This window comes from Phaenicophaeus curvirostris, chromosome 2 (assembly GCF_032191515.1).
Source record: "Phaenicophaeus curvirostris isolate KB17595 chromosome 2, BPBGC_Pcur_1.0, whole genome shotgun sequence".
Lineage (NCBI taxonomy): Eukaryota > Metazoa > Chordata > Aves > Cuculiformes > Cuculidae > Phaenicophaeus > Phaenicophaeus curvirostris.
In genome coordinates, this window is record NC_091393.1 from 106,173,169 (window position 1) to 106,189,893 (window position 16,725).

A 16,725-nucleotide genomic window follows, 5' to 3' on the forward strand; every position below is an offset into this window, starting at 1 on the left:
GTAGCAAGCAGAAGGGCAGGAGTATTTGCTTCATAGATATGTGATTGAGGTTATGTTACAGCCCTGCAGGTATGAGGGAGAGGATCAATCTGGTTACAGGCTTCAACCTGTTCTGTGTCCTTTTTACTGTGATCTAAGTCTAATCAGGATGCAGCACAGCATTGTGTATCTTGGCAGTTACCTCTCTTTACTTCCCATGTGTTTGTGTAGCATCTAATCATGTATTTTCTTTAATTCACCGTGAGTTGCATTGAAACTCCTCTCCCACTGGAGGGGAACCAGTGTAGTACCCCTGCATTAAAGCAGACCATGTGTGGGGGCTGATTCGTGTTTCAGTGTTGAGTTTAGCATGATCTAGTAAGGCTGTTTTTTTAAGGGAAGTCACTGGAGGAAAAAAAAAGGAAAACAAACAAACTCACTCCGAACCCAGAAGTAAAATCAGGAGAGGAATTAAATTGTTGCATAATATACAGCATATTTGGCTAGTGTTTCGATTACAGCAACTTCTTGTTCTTGTTCTGTATACTTGAATTAATCAGGTGATTGTGAGGAATTCAAATATTTACTCTTTCCCTCCTATTGTTTCCAAAGAAGCTACACACACATCCTGGTCCCAAATAATTTTACAGTCTAAGATGTGACAAGTTTCAAGAACTCCCATTGACAGGCATTGACTTTGTGTTTAGTGCCTGGATCATTAATTTTAAGAATAAAAACCAGACTCCAACTGTGATGGTCAGTACTAATAGACCATTGCAAACAGCCTAGCAGACTCTGGACTGCATATTCCTCCTGGACCTTGGGAAGCAGCTTCTTGTAGGTTGTGTGTGGTTTGCCAGACATGTTTTTTCCAAGCTATGCTGTTGCCGCAGTTCGCCAGATCTGAACTTTCTCTCTGCTTTTTTCTTTATTATTTGAATACGAAATAATTTGATTTAAGTATTTACCTTCCAGCACATTGCAGTACCATACTAGTACTGACCTAACTGAGGTGCGTCAGGATCACTTGAACTGGTAGTATTTAGGAGTGGCAGAAAGTCTCATCATGCTCAGATACTTATTATCTGTGGCTTATTTCTTAAGGCAGAAGCAGCTGCAAACAAGGTGGTGCTTGCATATCTAGGTCAATAAGGTGTGGGCTCACACACTGCATTCCTCCTCAGATCTCGGCGCGTGGAAAAGATTGTGCGTAGACATGTCAGGAGGTTCCGAGAAACCAGCAGCTCCCTATTCAAATGAATCTTGCAATAGCGGTTTGGGTGTGTTTGACAACATGCAGCCAGCTGTATCAAAGGGGAGCACCATGACCCTGTGTACACCTGCAAACTTTTACTGGCTTAGATTGTTTCATGGTAGCAAGTACTGCCAGTTCTTAGAATCACAGAATCAGGTCCTGCACTTGAAGCACAACAATCCTGTGCAGTGCTACAGACTAGGGGAAGAGTGGCTAGAAATGTGCCTGGAGAATGACCTGGGGGTGTTGGTTGACATGAGCCAGCAGTGTGCCCAGGTGGCCACAAAGGCCAATGGCATCTTGACTTGGATCAGAAACGGTGTGACCAGCAGGTCTAAGGAGGTTATTCCGCCCCTGTGCTCAGCACTGGTGAGACCGCTCTTTGAATACTGTGTTCAGTTCTGAGCCCCTCACTACAAGAAGGATGTTGAGGCTCTGGAGCGAGTCCAGAGAAGAGCAACGAAGCTGGTGAAGGGGCTGGAGAACAAGTTTTATGAGGAGCGGGTGAGGAAACTGGGGTTGTTTAGCCTTGAGAAGAGGAAGCTGAGGGGACACCTTATTGCTCTCTACAACTGCCTGAAGGGAGGTTGTGGAGAGGAGGGAGCTGGCTTCTTCTCCCAGGTGACAGGACAAGGGGGAATGGCCTCAAGCTGCGCCAGGGGATGTTCAGACTGGATATCATGAAAAAAATTTTCATGAAAAGCGTCATTGGGCACTGGAACAGGCTGCCCAGGGAGGTGTTGAGTCACCATCCCTGGAGGTATTTAAAAGACAGGTGGACAAGGTGCTCAGGGACATGGTTTAGTGATTGATAGGAATGGTTGGACTCGATGATCCAAGAGGTCTTTTCCAACCTGGTCATTCTATGATTAAGGTTGGAAAAGACCTCTAAGCTTATCCAGTCCAACCATCAGCCCAACACCGCTGTGCCTGCTGAACCATGTCATGAAGTTCCACCTCTGCAAGCTTTTTGAACACCTCCAGGGGAGGAAACTCCACTGTTTCCCATAAAACTGATACCAGTCACATATCTTCTTTTGCATGTGATGCAACATTCTTTCATAGGCAAAAAAATTTCTTTCTCAGCCATGTTCCCTCTGCAAGATATTTAGATTCTACCTCTTGACCAAGGAATGGAAATAAGTTACAGCTGGTTAAGCCTGCAGCCAGTGTCAGTGTGTAACTTGCGCTTTGGCGCAGCCTGCTTTGGTTTGTAACTTTGCTAAGTGGCTCTGAAGGTGAGTGGGAAGTTTCTAAGCAATATTTACTGGAGGTACAGTTCATGAAAACGCTTCTGTGATTCATGGTTTAACTTTTATGGAGAATTGCACATTAACACATAGTTCTCCTGGGACTGTGGTCGAAAGGGGAACCCAGTATTCCTGTTGTGGCAGTTTCAGAACCCTGTCATAACTGATGTAAACACTACTTCCCTTCTGCACACAACACGTATCTGTGTGTTTTGTGCCCCTTAAAGGCATATTGACAGTTAGTAACAGCTTCTGACACTGGAGGAGGGAAGATCATCTGCATTTTAGGCAGCTTGCAGATCTAAAAGGCATCAAATCATAAATAAGCAAACAGAGAAAGCGGACAAAAAGGAAGGGAGGATGGCACGTAGATGATCTAGTAGTGATAATTGATCCAAATAATGGAAAGGTTTACTGACTATGCCTATTCCTATCTGATAATGCAGTGAAAGCTCTCCAATCCATTTACTTTCCTTTCTAGCATGTCCAGAGATGCTGGAAGTTCCTGACCAAAACTAGAAATAAGCAGTTTGATTGTTCAGGGTTTTTTTGTTGTTTGGTTGTGGATTTTGGTTTGGGATTTTTGGGTTTTTTTAAGGAAGAGGGAACTTCTGTTTGTTTGTTTTCAGTATTCAGGTCTCCTGTGCATGGGAAGTCTCTATCCACTTGCTCTGGGTAGAGCAGCTGGCGTAATGAAGGTGGTAAATACTGTTAGTAATACTTACTGCCTGTCTGTAAAGCAAAGTTCAGAAGAGCTGTGAGACTCAGTTTGCAGTGGGGAGCTGCAGCTGCGTTGCCCTCTGCTGCTCAGGGCCTCTTCTGCCTTTGGACGAGGTCTGTAGGGAGAACAAAACCTCCATGCTGACATCCTAATGAGTCAGATCTTGAGATCTTAAGCTTGGGTGCTTTTAGTTGTGCTTAAATATAGACATCAGGAAGCCGTTACCAAAGTAACTGCTCTGTAGTGATTTCTAGCACTGGAAGAATCCCAGGATGTACTTCTAGTTCAGAAATGAGGTGTTTGAACCAGCAACACACATGCTTGTTGTTCTGTATCATATGAATGATGGTGAAGCTTTGTGTGGTAAAAGGAGTTCTCAAAGTATTCCATTTATCTGGATTTTTAATGCATAGCAAGTATCTGTAGCCTCCAAGATCTGTACTTCATTACTGATGGTATCAATACCTTTAGCTGCCTTGCCCCACATAAATTTTAACCTTACATTAGTTTTCCACATTCACACTTAGATTAGCCTTTATTCCTCGTATAGGAGTCAATCCAAATCCAGAGGAATTAAGGGCCTAAATATACAGTTCCTTACTTGCTTCTGGTCTTGGGAAGTGTAGTGCTAAAATGTGAGGTAAGGACCTTGCATGGCAAAAATGTACATATTTAGAGAAATTAGCCCATGGACTATAAAAAATGGACCATACTACAACTTTAAGCAACTTCTTAATGAAGCTGTGACTTAGGGAGAATTATTTGGGTAATTTAACCTGTTTTGGTTTGTTTTCTTTTTTTCCTCTCTCCTTTTTCTTTTCTCTTTGTATGCTCATTAGCAGGAGAATAAAGATGGATATGCAGCTGCAAAGGTGACAAGGCTGGTGGAGCAGAGGTAGTAGTCAGGATAAGATGAAATGGTGCTCATTTGTGGGCTTCTACTGTTAAAATAATTGCTACAAACAGAAAATGCTTGTGTTTGGGGCAGTGATTGCCAACAGGTAGTGGGTTGCTCCATTGACAGATTATTGAACAGAATGTTCTGACAGACAGGACTGAGAAAGATTTCTGTGGGTTTCAGCTTTTGCAATCTGTCTAGGATTTAAATATCAGAATTGCATAAATACCTTTAAAGAGAAGTTTTTTCTGAATGTGAATATTACAGAGAGGGGTGAAATGTTCTATCATGTATGCATATATACCTGTTTCTGAAGTGATTACTGTAATTCAACAAGCTAATAGAACCATGCTAAGGCTTATCTTAGAGCTAGCTGATAAATTGAGAACAAGAGAAAGAAGTAAATCTTATACATAAGAGAATTTTTGTGTAAACTAATTATATGAATTCTTAGTAGGAGAAATAGCAGTCCAGGATGCCAGCAGTGCCATTAGTGCTGCAATAACTCTGTTTGCTGAACTGAGGGATTGTTTATAGGAAGTTATCTTGTCTAATTTAATTGCTTTTTAATTTTTCACAGTCTAGTGAAGGACATGGATAATGTTTCTCCTGAGAAAAATGATACTAAAAGCTGCCCGCGGGACTCTGGATATGACAGCCTCTCAAACAAGCTAAGCATATTGGACAAACTCCTCCATACTCACCCTGTGTGGCTGCAGCTTGGTCTGAATGATGCGGAAGCTGTGGAAATTCTGCAGGCCCAGCCTCCTGGTGTAAGAAGCTACATTTCAAATTATTGGATGCAAGTGGTTTTTTTGGAAAAAAAAACAAAACAACAAAAAAACTATCCCCAAAACAACAAACAAAACCCAAATAAACCAAGGAACCCCAGCCCCTTTTATATTGTGCTTTGGATAATCTATCTGAGGGCCTCCTGAGCACTTTGCAGCTGGACCAGTTGGAATATAACTCATTACCTGGCCTAATCTGTTGAGGGTACTGGTTTGGGGTCCCCTGGAGCTGAAATCTAGACTGCTGCGATCTGGACCTTGCTAACCAGGGTTATCACAGAATCATAGAATAGTTTGGGTCAGAAGGGACTTTAAAGATCATCCAGATCCAAACCACCTGCCATGGGCTGGAACACTTTCCGCTGGATCACTTGCTTAAACCCTCATCCAATCTGACCATGAACACCTCCAGAAGTAGGGCCGCCACGAGTTCTCCAGGCCACCTCTGCCTCACCACCCTCACAAAAAAACATTTCTTCCCAATTACTAATCTAAATCATCCCTTTTTCAGCTTAAAACCATTCCCCCTTGTCCTATCCCTGCACTCCCTGATCAGAAACCTTTCCCCAGCTTTCCTGTAGCCCCTTTCAGTACTGGAGACTGGAAGAGGACTCCCCAGAGCCCTCCCTTCTCCAGGCTGAACAAGCCCAACTCTCTCAGCCTGTCCTCACATGGGAGATGTTCCAGCCTTTGGATGATCTTCGTGGCCTCCTCTGGACTCCCTCTACTCGCTCTACCTACTGTTACATGTAACAGATGTATTTCCCCCATACATAAATGGGAAATGTCAGCGTTTTATCTTTCACTAATGCTTGCATTAAAGTTCTGTGATGGAAATCAGGTCCTCTCCACTTGGATGAGGCTGATGGCATGCTTCTAATGCTGCATCCATCCTGGTGCAGAAAAATTTCATGAAATGGGCTGGTGGGACGCAGGAGCTCTCCACCATCATTCTCCTCCAGACTCTGCAGCTTGACTAGAAGCTTGGTATTTACTGCGTGTTGAACTGGAGAGCTTGGAAAAGGGAATAATGGACTTCGTGTCATGTGTCTCTGTTATACAAGCATGAGACACTTTTCTGAATGTTCTGCTGCCATTTTACACCAAGCTGTTGGACCTGAGACAGGGGTGATTGAGTAAAGTTTTAAGACGTTTTATATAGATCATAGATCATGAAGTGTTTCGGTCCCTTTTGTCTATAATCTGTCTCTATTGAGGCATCTGTGATGAAACTGAAACCATGTCCTTTTGCCTTCTCCACAACAGATATTTCTGGTTCGGAAATCTGCAAGATTGCAGAAGAAAGTAATCTCTCTGCGTCTGCCCAGCGACTGTGGGTCCTGCCTAAAAGAATTTGCAATAAAAGAAAGCACATACAGTAAGTTGTGAATTGTACACTTTTCAGCTATTTGTCACCCAGTATCAGCCTGGAGCACTCTACATTAGTGAAACCCACAGCAGAGGATATACAAAGTCATGCAAGCAGTGTCAGAGACTGCCTACAGTGCTTGCTGCAGAGGGCTTTGTGGGTGAGTCGGGTATATCCTGGAGGAGGGAAGATATGCAGAAACGCTTAAGTCTGTGCTGGACACAAGTGGAATGTTTCTTTTATGTGCCTTGCTGAATCCAAGATTAATTGGTTGTTATGGGTAGTTATCCTCTTCTGTAGAAGAAGAGTCTATAAGCTTGCCTGCTGTCCGTGAAAACGTCCTTGCATTTTCTTGTGCTCGGGGAACATTTCTTGGACGGAACTCTGTTATGAGCTATCTCTGTCTACATATTTGGGTGTGGTGTTTTGGTTTGGATTTTTTAATGTAATAACTAGATGGATTTTAACCCTTTGGAACTGTTTCTGATGCAGGAACAATGATTTTTTAATTCTAATTCCAACTATACTAGTCGCTTGCTTTCTTATATAAATGAGTGAATGTTAGAGTTCCAGTTTCAAAACAGTGCTGTCCTCATCTCTTTAGAGGGAGGGTGTGAAAGATATGTTTGTATGATAGGAATGAAAAAAAGGAAGCTGCAGCTGGTGAGTGTATGTGTTGCAGCAGCTGCAAGTTGGAGCAAATGGTTCATTTTAACAAGAAAGTGAAAAGTGGAGAGGATTGGCAGCAATTTGAGTTAAAATTCCCTGAAGCGGAGGGTCTGTAGTTAACTTCTGTATCTGTCAGTAAACTGAGATTATTTTACTTGGTTTAACTTTTTTACCTCTCCTTTTCCTGCCCTCAACACCAAAAAGTTAATTCAGTGTGTCAAGTTTTTGTTCCGGTTACAAAGAAGGCACAGCAAGGAGAATGCTATCAGTGATAGCTGGTTTAAGTGCGATGTAAGACTGTGTTCATAGGCTTGTTGTACTAATGAATGCTGTCCCTCCCATTTAGAAAATAAAATAATAATATATTGTCTTTCAGGAATAAAGTTTTACCACAAGGGGGAAGTATGTACTGATGTTTTCACTCACCAGTACTGGCTGAGGTTTTAATTGTGGTCAGGGATCTGAAAACACATGTTCTCTTAGCCTGCTCACAGATCACCTCTATGCTTACTGTCTGCATTGTTAGTGTCCATATTTATGTGCACATAATGACCAGGTTGTCCTGTCTTTCAGAAGCTTAATAAAAGGTGAATACCTGAGTTAAATTTCCCCCTGGTTCATGTGCAGATATTATAGTCAGTAGCGCTGGATCCTTGGCATGTCAGAGCTGGCCTTACAGCATGTAATACTGACAAAAACTGTGCCTTCACTACTGACAGGTGTTGCTGAGGTATCCAGTGCTGCTGTGTGACTTTTGGGTCTCCCCACTAAGCCCAGATGTCTGAACAGTCTGCAGCAGTGGAACTGCTCTCCATGGGAGATGAATTGTAAAAGCATTCCTCTGCTAGTAAAACAGCAACACACTCCCATAATCTGCCTACTGTTATATTTCACAAATGTTTTTTCTTCTGTTCCAGTCTCAGTCGTTTCCATAGGTGAGAGATCTAGATTGTTTCATAGAATCATCACAAAATTGTTTGGGTTGGAAGGGACCTTTTAAGTTCGTCCAGTTCCACCTCCCCTGCCATGGGCAGGGACACCTTCTACTGGATCTGGTGGCTCAAAGCTTTGTCCAACCTGGCCTTGAACACCTCCAGGGATGGGACAGCCACAGCTTCTCTGAGCAACCTGTGCCAGTGCCTCACCACTCTCACAGGAAAACATTTCTTCCTAATATCTAATCTAAATCTCCCCTCTCTCAGGTTAAAAACGTTCCCCCACATCCTGTCCCAGCAATCCTTGATAAAAAAGCCCCTCCCCAGCTTTCCTGTAGGCTCCTGTTAAGTACTGGAAGGACTTTAGTATTTTCTTCTGCTTAATATTTGTGGTTATTGGGTGAGAGTTGCCACTGGAATCAGAGAGAACTTAGTGTGATGTGGCAATCACTGCTGTGCCATTCTTACTGTGAACAGGTATTTATATCAATACAAAACAATGGTATGGAATAGGAAGAAATGAAAGGCATTGCTCATGTCTGCCTCTCCCATTTTGCGAGTCAATGGCATGAAGTGAAGTTGTCCAAGTTTGGGGAGTTTTTTAAGGGGTTTTCAGGTTAAATGGTTTCCTTGAAGTGAGTGGAAGTTTTTAATCTCCCACTGGGTGCTAACACATCTGAGGAGAAGACAAGTGAGTAGAATGGAATACAAGAGGAGGAAATAAGAGAATACAGGATTTAAAATTAGGTATATTAGTACACCAGGCAAACAAACCTCAGTTATTGATTCAATGTCTATTAGTAAAACGTCATACAATTCTGATCAGACTTGATCCATTTCCCAGGAATTAGACCATACATCTGGAATACAAAACCAAACCCACCATCGCAGTCTGTCAGTATATTCTTAAAAATGCCATTTAGCAGAGACATGTACTCCTCCATGCAGTTGGTTTGGGTTGTAACCAAGCCGTAGCAAGTTTGATGGTGTAAATTTAGTAATTTTATGCCAAAATCTGAGATGCATTTTGTTAAGCTTTTCTAAGAAATGTTGAGTGCGTGTGTGATTCTTTCCCTCTTGTGGCTTTCTTCACAGCATTTTCCTTGGAGGGGTCTGGAATAAGTTTTGCTGATCTGTTCAGGCTTATTGCTTTCTACTGCATCAGCAGGTAAGACAGTATTATCTTCTGCATTGCATTTGCTAGGCTGCTTTGGAAAAAAGAGTTTCAAAGACCTGGTTCAGCATAGTATTTATGTTGCTAATTTGCAAATATTCCTGGGTAGTCTAAGAAGATAATGAGAGAAATAAAATGAGAATCAGAAGGAAATGTCCATATTTTATTTGGTGCTGATTATTGGAAGGCTGGTGTTATGTTACCCACCCAGCTGTGAGGTGTTGCCAAGTTGAACCATAAACCATCTTGGAATGTCCATTTCTTGGAACTGCTAGTAAAAAGCATTTTTGTAGGAAAATAAGAAAAACATGAGATTGCACTGTAGAATGTGACAGCTGAGAGATGTGGATGTAAATTGTCAGCAACAAAAAGAGGCAACATTGGTGGTCTTGGTCCTTTTACTGCACATTAGTGCTGACAGTTGTGATTTTTAGTGTAGGAAATACTCACTAAGGATGCGCTTAGGTGACTGTGCTTACTGGTTTTGTTTATGATGGGGAAGCGTCTAGAACCAGTTTGTTGGAGGTTTCCATTTTGCCAAGCTGTTACATACATGTGATGAAAAAAGTGTTTGTACTGCATAAATAACTGGTCAGCACTTAGATGAGAAATGAGCTGAAATTGCATTTAGAAACAGTTCAATGATGAGAGATTCCTTGTCTTGTCACCCTTTTGCTTCTGCACACTAGCCAGGCTCTGATAAATTCCCTCTATGAGCCTACAGGGAGTGTGCAGTACATGTAGACTTCTTTGCATTTGTTTATGCCTGTTCTTTCATTGAAGGCTCCAGGTTGCTTTGTATTTGCTAAAAGTAAGCCCACAAACACACAGTAGCTTGTTGGTCTTGTAATTGAGAGTCTCTCTGCAAAGCGGCTGTAATTTTGTTAATGGTATTTTAGTCAGCCAAGTGTGAATTCAGTATCCTGATGCAGCCAGGTCTCCTGTTCAGGAATTACACATAAAACTGTATAGGCAGGCTCTTCACCTGCTTGTTGCTCTGTTCCTTTTCTTGTTGTCCTTTGGCAAAGGGAAAGAAAGGGGGAAATGTAGCAATCACAACTTAGACACGGTGTTAAAGCTTTCCTAATGCATCTTCTTAAACACGGCTTTACCTGCAAGCCAATCCACAAGTACCAGTAATAGATACAACTTCAGCTGTAAGACTGTGGAGAGATTTAAGTAAATGAAGCTCGCTCTTTGATTGCGGGTATGTTTTTGGCAGCAGATGCTTATTTCCCCATCCAGTGGAAAAACATCTTAAGTGGCAGCATTGACCCGGTATCCTTGTACTCTTCAGGCAGGAGTCTGGGATTGCTGGGTGTGCAAGGGGAAAATATACAGACTTCTCAGGGAAGCAGATAAGCAGCTGTTGTGAGAAAGAGAGAGTACCATTTGGTACATCACAGCAAAACTAGGAAAAAATTCTTTACTGAAAGAGTGGTGAAGCATTGGCACGGGCTGCCCAGGGAGGTGAGGGGGTCACCGTCCCTTGAGGTGTTCAGAAAACATGTAGACATAGCACTTTGAGATATGGTTTAATAGGCAAGGTGTTATTGGGCTGACAGTTGGACTTGGTGATTTTAGAGGTCTTTTCTAACCTCAATGAGTCTATGATTCTGTTTTATGATTTCCTAAAACTAGAGGGAATTCCTTGCAATAGGTACCCAGTCAGTTTGTATGAGGAAGTCAAGGATTACCTATTTTTATATTGAGTCCATGATGATGATCTAGACTTTAGATTATCTGTGGTACAATGTTGAAAGTGTATTTTCAATTACTTTTTAACTAGTTTATCAGTCTTGAGCATATGTTTGGTTTGAATTTGAGTCATGTTCTGAAATCCTGTTTTTCCAACAAGTTAATATACAACACAGAGAATATTTCTGTGATAAAAGCCCACTATCTGTCTGTGCTACAACAGATGGTTGGCTTGTTCACAGCCTTATAAAAGAATATGCTTATACAAGTTGTAGGTAGGATTCATGTGCTTTATTTCTTCTCATTTACTCTTAATTACATAAGTGCTTCTACTACAGATTTTGCAGTTCAGCATGCACTGCTGTTTTGAGGGTGTATCAGTACCAGTTAGGCAGGCAAGAGGTATAGTGTTGCGGTCCTGCAATATGTATACAGTTAAGTAGTTTTGTCCTTTAAAATCTCTATTAGTTTGTTACACTGTATTTGGCTTATGTTGTTGTTGATGCATTTATGCATCTCCCTGTGTAACATTCATTGTATTTCTAGTATGCAGTGCAGAGAAACTGCATATGAGAACAAATTATAAAGACTTTCTTATATGAAGTGTGTTTTCAGCCTGGGACAGAGTAGCACCAAAACATCCTTTCTTAGAAATTTTTAGGATAGCTGCCCAAGTACTCATTTATTTTTTTTTTTTCTGAGAACTGGAATTCAGTCTTTTAGAGCAATCCACAGCATATTCAGAAAATAGAAGGCGTCATTGAAGGGTTAATGGCAGATGACTCACTGGTATGCTCATAAAAGACCACGTGTAAAAGCTTCAGATGTAATGGGAGGAAATAATGAATGGCTCTGTGGGAATGAGCCTAAAGAGTCTTGGGGACTTGACTGTCATTCACACTCCACACTTTTCAATGTAAAGGAGCTCTGGGGTTGGTAAGGTTTTCACTGTGTGCTGTGTGTTTAAGGCTCTTACAGCCTGCCACAGCTCAAGAAGAAAATAAGAAGGAGAGCCACTCAGCCACTGCCAGTGTTGAAAACAAATGCTTTTAAAACCATGGAAGTTGTTGTGAAAGCATAATTGCTTTTCTGTTCAACAACAGGGATGTCCTTCCATTCACCCTGAAGTTGCCTCATGCTATTGCAGCAGCAAAGACAGAAGCTGAACTTGAAGAGATTGCCCAGCTTGGACTGAGTAAGTAACTCTCTACAGAGATGTCATTCCCTGTGGCATTGCTGTGAGCTTGTGGGAATAGTCTGTATCAGTAAGTAGTTCATATTGGTCAGTGACATTACAGATTTTATTTTAAAAAGTGGCTTTTCTTCTTGGGAAGGCCAAACCTTGTACTTGCCAAATGGTGACCTCGGTGCTCTTCCTTCCTTCTGTGATATTTTTGTTAGTGCTGTTTCCTTTCTTCCTTCTCCTCTTCCCTTTCTGGGCAGCCCTTGGGCGAGGGCGAAGCAAGTCTTACAGTCTCCAGGCAGAGGTTTGATGTAGCTTCTCCTCCAACAGCTCACATAGCAGGCACTAGCTTGATAATTTGCTGGAGATATCAGGAGAGTGTATGAACTGAGGTTTATTGTTAATAAAGCTTCTGTTTGGATTGACACATAGTCTTAGAATGGTGATTTTTAACATCAGTGGCTCAGTGCAGTAGCATATCAGTGACAGGAGAAGTGTGAGACACTGGAACAGGTTGTCCTGAAAAGTTACGGATGGCCCCATCCCTGGAGGTGTTCCGGGCCAGGTTAGATGGGGCTTTGAGCAACCTGGTCCACCTTTAGTGGAAGGTGTTCCTGCCCGCAGCAAGGGGTTGGAATTGCATGATCTTTAAGGTCCCTTCCAACTCAAACCATTGCATGGATATGTGTATGGGTAGAATCTGCAGAATGCATCCATGTGCATTGATTTGGTGAAATTTTCAAAGTAATAAAAGAAAATGCTAGGACATTGAGTCCTACAACCAAACACAGGCCCATTGTAAAATGTACCTTGAGCTTGCGTGAGATGCAAAGCCTAGTGGGGTTTGAAACACGGACTCCACCCAGATGAAATCGTTGAGCAACTCCTGCAAAGTGCTGAATGGACTTATTGCCTTTTGTAGGAAGGGGGTGTTGACTGTCGGCAGTCTTTGTCCCAGTAGATTTTTGAATCATCTTTGATTTAGAAATGGAGTCTCACTAAATCAGGTTGTCAGAATGAGGCTTTCTAGAACTGTGTGATGGGACTTCACAGCAAAGCCATACACAGGGAAATATTGCATTGCTTTGCAATTTGTTTTGCTGCAGTAGCAATGCAATTAAGGGATTCGTTTTAGAGAGCAGACAAGTTACTTACGCACTGCTTATCTGTAAGTTTAGGTCATTAGACACATGGGATTTCATGGAAACAGAGGCAAGTATGGAACTGTTGATTAAGGGAATGTTTGGGCAGAAAAAAAGAAAAGGTCTGAGTGGAAACAGTGTAATGAAGACGGTCTCCCAGTGACACCTAGAAACCTTAAAGTAACATTAAGTGAGTTTTTCCATAGGAGAGTATAACAGTGGTGATGAGCAAGCTGCCCAGACTAACCACAATGTCATTGTCCTCAGTACCTGAGAGCAATGTGGCCTGCTTGTTGCAAAATTACTGTTGCTCTAGAGCAGTCTCTGTCTACCTTGTGTGTGTTGTTTCTTTAAGCTAACACATTTGAAAGCTGAGGAGGAAACTGATGGATCAGTGTCTTACTGTGTGGTTGGTGTATTGAGAATCGATCACCTACTATACACTAGATTAATATCACAGTTTCTGTGATGACCAGAAAACCAAGTTGAGGTTTTGGTGGAGGTTTAGGTGTCAATGTGCAAAGGAGCACATCATTCGATGCTGTGGAGCCAAAGGATGCCAAAAAACTGCTCAAGGCCCATCTTATGTGAGCTTTCCTTAAGCAATATATAGGCACAAAACGCTCTGGTCTGAACATGGAGGGTTGTAGCTCCTGTCAGAGCTCTGCTATGCTGTTGGCTCAGAGGGTCAACTGCACGAAGGAGGTCAACTACACACAGCCCAGCAGACCACATCAGGAAGAACTGATGGTAGATGTTTCAAGGCTGTTGCCAACCTGCAAGGTTTCACGTGCTAAGCGTAAGACTGCCCATCTCAGTCTCTTGTGTTTCACCTGCAGCAGTGTTTACATCATGTGTATTTGCAACAGCCCACGTGCCAGGCACACTGACCGGTCTGCTGAGGGACCTGCAGACAGGATGTGAAATCATGGAGCAGGAAAAAAAGAGCAGCATGGCATGACTATGTAGAGAAATATGTCTGTGCCTACCTACATTCTCTGGCAGTGGCCATTCACCAAGGACCATTTCCTGTCCCACAGGCAAGATGGAGATGTCAGGCATGGACCCTGTTGTGGAGTGCTTGGTGTATGTGTAATTGTGCTCAGGTGTCATTGCTCAGCTGCCCAAGTGAGGTATCTGCACAGAATCATGGAATGTTTGGGGTTGGAAGGGACCTTAAAGATCATCCAGTTTCAAACCCCCTGCCATGGGCAGGGACATCTTCCACTGGATCAGGTTGCTCAAAGCCTCATCCAGCCTGGCCTTGATGCTACAGAAAAAGGGGCTGTATCAAGATTGACAAATTTAGCAAAGTCTCCCTCCTCTGCTGTTCCTCCCTTATTTCAATACTGTTGCTGTCCTCAAGGGCTTGTCTGGTTCCCATCTTCATGCTTCCAGGAGCTGATGGGCTTTACTGTTGACTCAACTTCACAAACATGCTGATGCTTTGCTGGGACAAGTGCAGAGGCTGCAGCTGAAACTTGCTGGTTTAGCACAGGTTTTCCACACTGCTGGTGTTGGGCTGCATGTTCAGTCTATTTATGTCTAGTTCAGTCTATTTACGTGCTGCTGAGTGTCTAAAACCTCAGGCAAACTGTGTCACCACTGCAAAGGCAGGGTTGCAGGCCAGTGCTCTTTTTAAAGAGACATGAGTATTTGGTCTGAGTAGCTAAAGAATGTGTGTGCACCCACACAGCAAAATGTTAGCTGTCTTTCCATGTGTAGTTTCATTTGTTTGCTATCAAAAGAAATCAAACTAAAATTTTGGTTGGGTTGCTGTAAGTGGCCATGGGCTGCCATAAATCAGCCCAACTGTAGTGGAGTGAGCTTATTAACACCAGCTGAGATTCTAGGCTTGTTTCTCCTCAGTGAGATGCGAGCGAGTAGTTTGTTTATTTCAGTCTCAAGTTGGTAAGAATTACTTTGTTTCACTCTCCATTACTTTCTTTGATTCTCAGTTTATTTTTAAGCTTTGCTCATTGGGCTGATTTGAAGCTACACGTTGGTCATGATTTTATAGATGAGTAAGAGCAGACCCAGGGGTGTAGCGTGCAGTTATGTCTGGTGCTTTAAAAGGTTTGCTTGTAATTTATCTTCCCTCTTGAATTAATAAAAACTTGTCTAAATTTCTTAATACTTGAAACTTATGGTGTTGAGCTGAATGTTCTGAAAGCCATCCGCATGCTGTTTTGCATTCTTACATTAACGCAATGATGATTTTCAGACTTTTGGAGCTCCCCGGCTAACAACAATCCCTCGGATCCTTCACCTTCCCATAGGCCTGTGCCTTTAGACAGCGCTTGTAAAGACTCGCGTCAGCTCTGCCTTATAAATGGAGTGCATTCTATACGAACCAGAACGCCTTCGGAGCTGGAGTGCAGCCAGACCAACGGAGCGTTGTGTTTCATTAATCCTCTCTTCTTAAAAGTGCACAGCCAGGATGTTAGTGGAAGTCTGAAAAGGCAGAGCCCAAGAACTCAAGACGTGAATGGCACAGTGAGGCCTCGCTCTCCCCCGCCCCGGCCACCACCTCCTTCTATTAATAGCATTCTCACAAGTCCACAGCTTTCCAGGACTATAAAGCAGACAAGCATGCCAGAAACAGTCAACCATAAGAAAGAGAGAGGCTTGGATTTGCTGCAGAATAAACCAACCCCTATTCCGCCTCCACGGCTGAAGAAGCAGGCTGTTTGCTCAGAGGTGGAAGCTGGCTCAAAGAACGCAGTGGTAATTCGACCTGGCTGCAGCCCTGTGCATGTCCATGAAGCTGCTGGTGTTCCAGGTGAAGCCCTGCCTGAGCCGGCTCCAGCAGCTGCCAAAAAGACAGTGGCTAACAGCTCTGAGTCACACATCCCGTGGAATGGAGGCAGGCAGAGACTGAGCGACATGAGCATTTCCACCTCCTCGTCTGACTCGCTGGACTTTGATCGGAGCATGCCGCTGTTTGGCTATGAGGGGGACACGAACAGCAGCCTGGAGGACTTTGAGGGAGAAAGTGACCAAGAGAGCATGGCACCCCCTTTGAAGCCCAAAAAGAAGAGAAACAGTTCGTTTGTTCTCCCTAAGATTGTGAAATCTCAGCTACGGAAAGTCAGTGGAGTTTTCAGTTCCTTCATGACCCCTGAGAAGAGGATGATTAAGAAAATCGCAGAGATGTCCCGGGACAAACGCACTTATTTCGGGTGTCTAGTGCAGGACTATATCAGCTTTCTGCAAGAAAACAAGGAGTGCCACGTTTCAAGCACCGATATGCTGCAAACCATTCGGCAGTTCATGACCCAAGTCAAGAACTATTTGGCCCAAAGCTCTGAACTCGATCCCCCGATCGAATCCCTGATTCCTGAGGACCAAATAGGTAAGAAACCCTGTCCTGTGTTTGGGGGGAAGGTGAAAATGTGTAATCTGTGTTTATAGTAATGATCTTTGTGCCAGTTGGGAAAGGTGGGTTTGACTTTGTTTGCAGAGTTCGAACCACTGAGTATCTGAGTCTTAAAACAACTCCACACATCCTGCCCCTAGTCACTTGGAAAAAATGTGCTACAAAGTTGTTCATAAAATTATCCTTAAAATAGCTGCAACATGGACTTTTTACCTGCATTTATTGCTTTTTTGTAACTGCTGTACTGTTAGTAATACAGAATCCTTTCTTTGCTGGCACGCA

General features: G+C 42.9%; 1 protein-coding gene across 3 annotated transcripts in view; it reads left to right on the forward strand.

The window, feature by feature from the left end:
* The window catches only part of RIN2 (Ras and Rab interactor 2), a 78,183-nt gene that overhangs the window by 40,795 nt on the left and 20,663 nt on the right, over positions 1-16,725 (forward strand). Inside the window, exons 1-6 of one of the 3 annotated variants that reach the window (XM_069850343.1) lie at positions 3,771-3,845; positions 4,684-4,876; positions 6,161-6,272; positions 8,963-9,035; positions 11,843-11,934; positions 15,289-16,419. In XM_069850343.1, the coding sequence (XP_069706444.1) occupies positions 4,697-4,876; positions 6,161-6,272; positions 8,963-9,035; positions 11,843-11,934; positions 15,289-16,419 (1,588 nt within the window). In that variant the 5' untranslated portion in view covers positions 3,771-3,845; positions 4,684-4,696. Of the gene's footprint in view, positions 1-3,770; positions 3,846-4,044; positions 4,207-4,683; positions 4,877-6,160; positions 6,273-8,962; positions 9,036-11,842; positions 11,935-15,288; positions 16,420-16,725 lie in introns of those variants that run through there. The other 2 variants (XM_069850342.1, XM_069850341.1) reach the window with 2 other exon arrangements.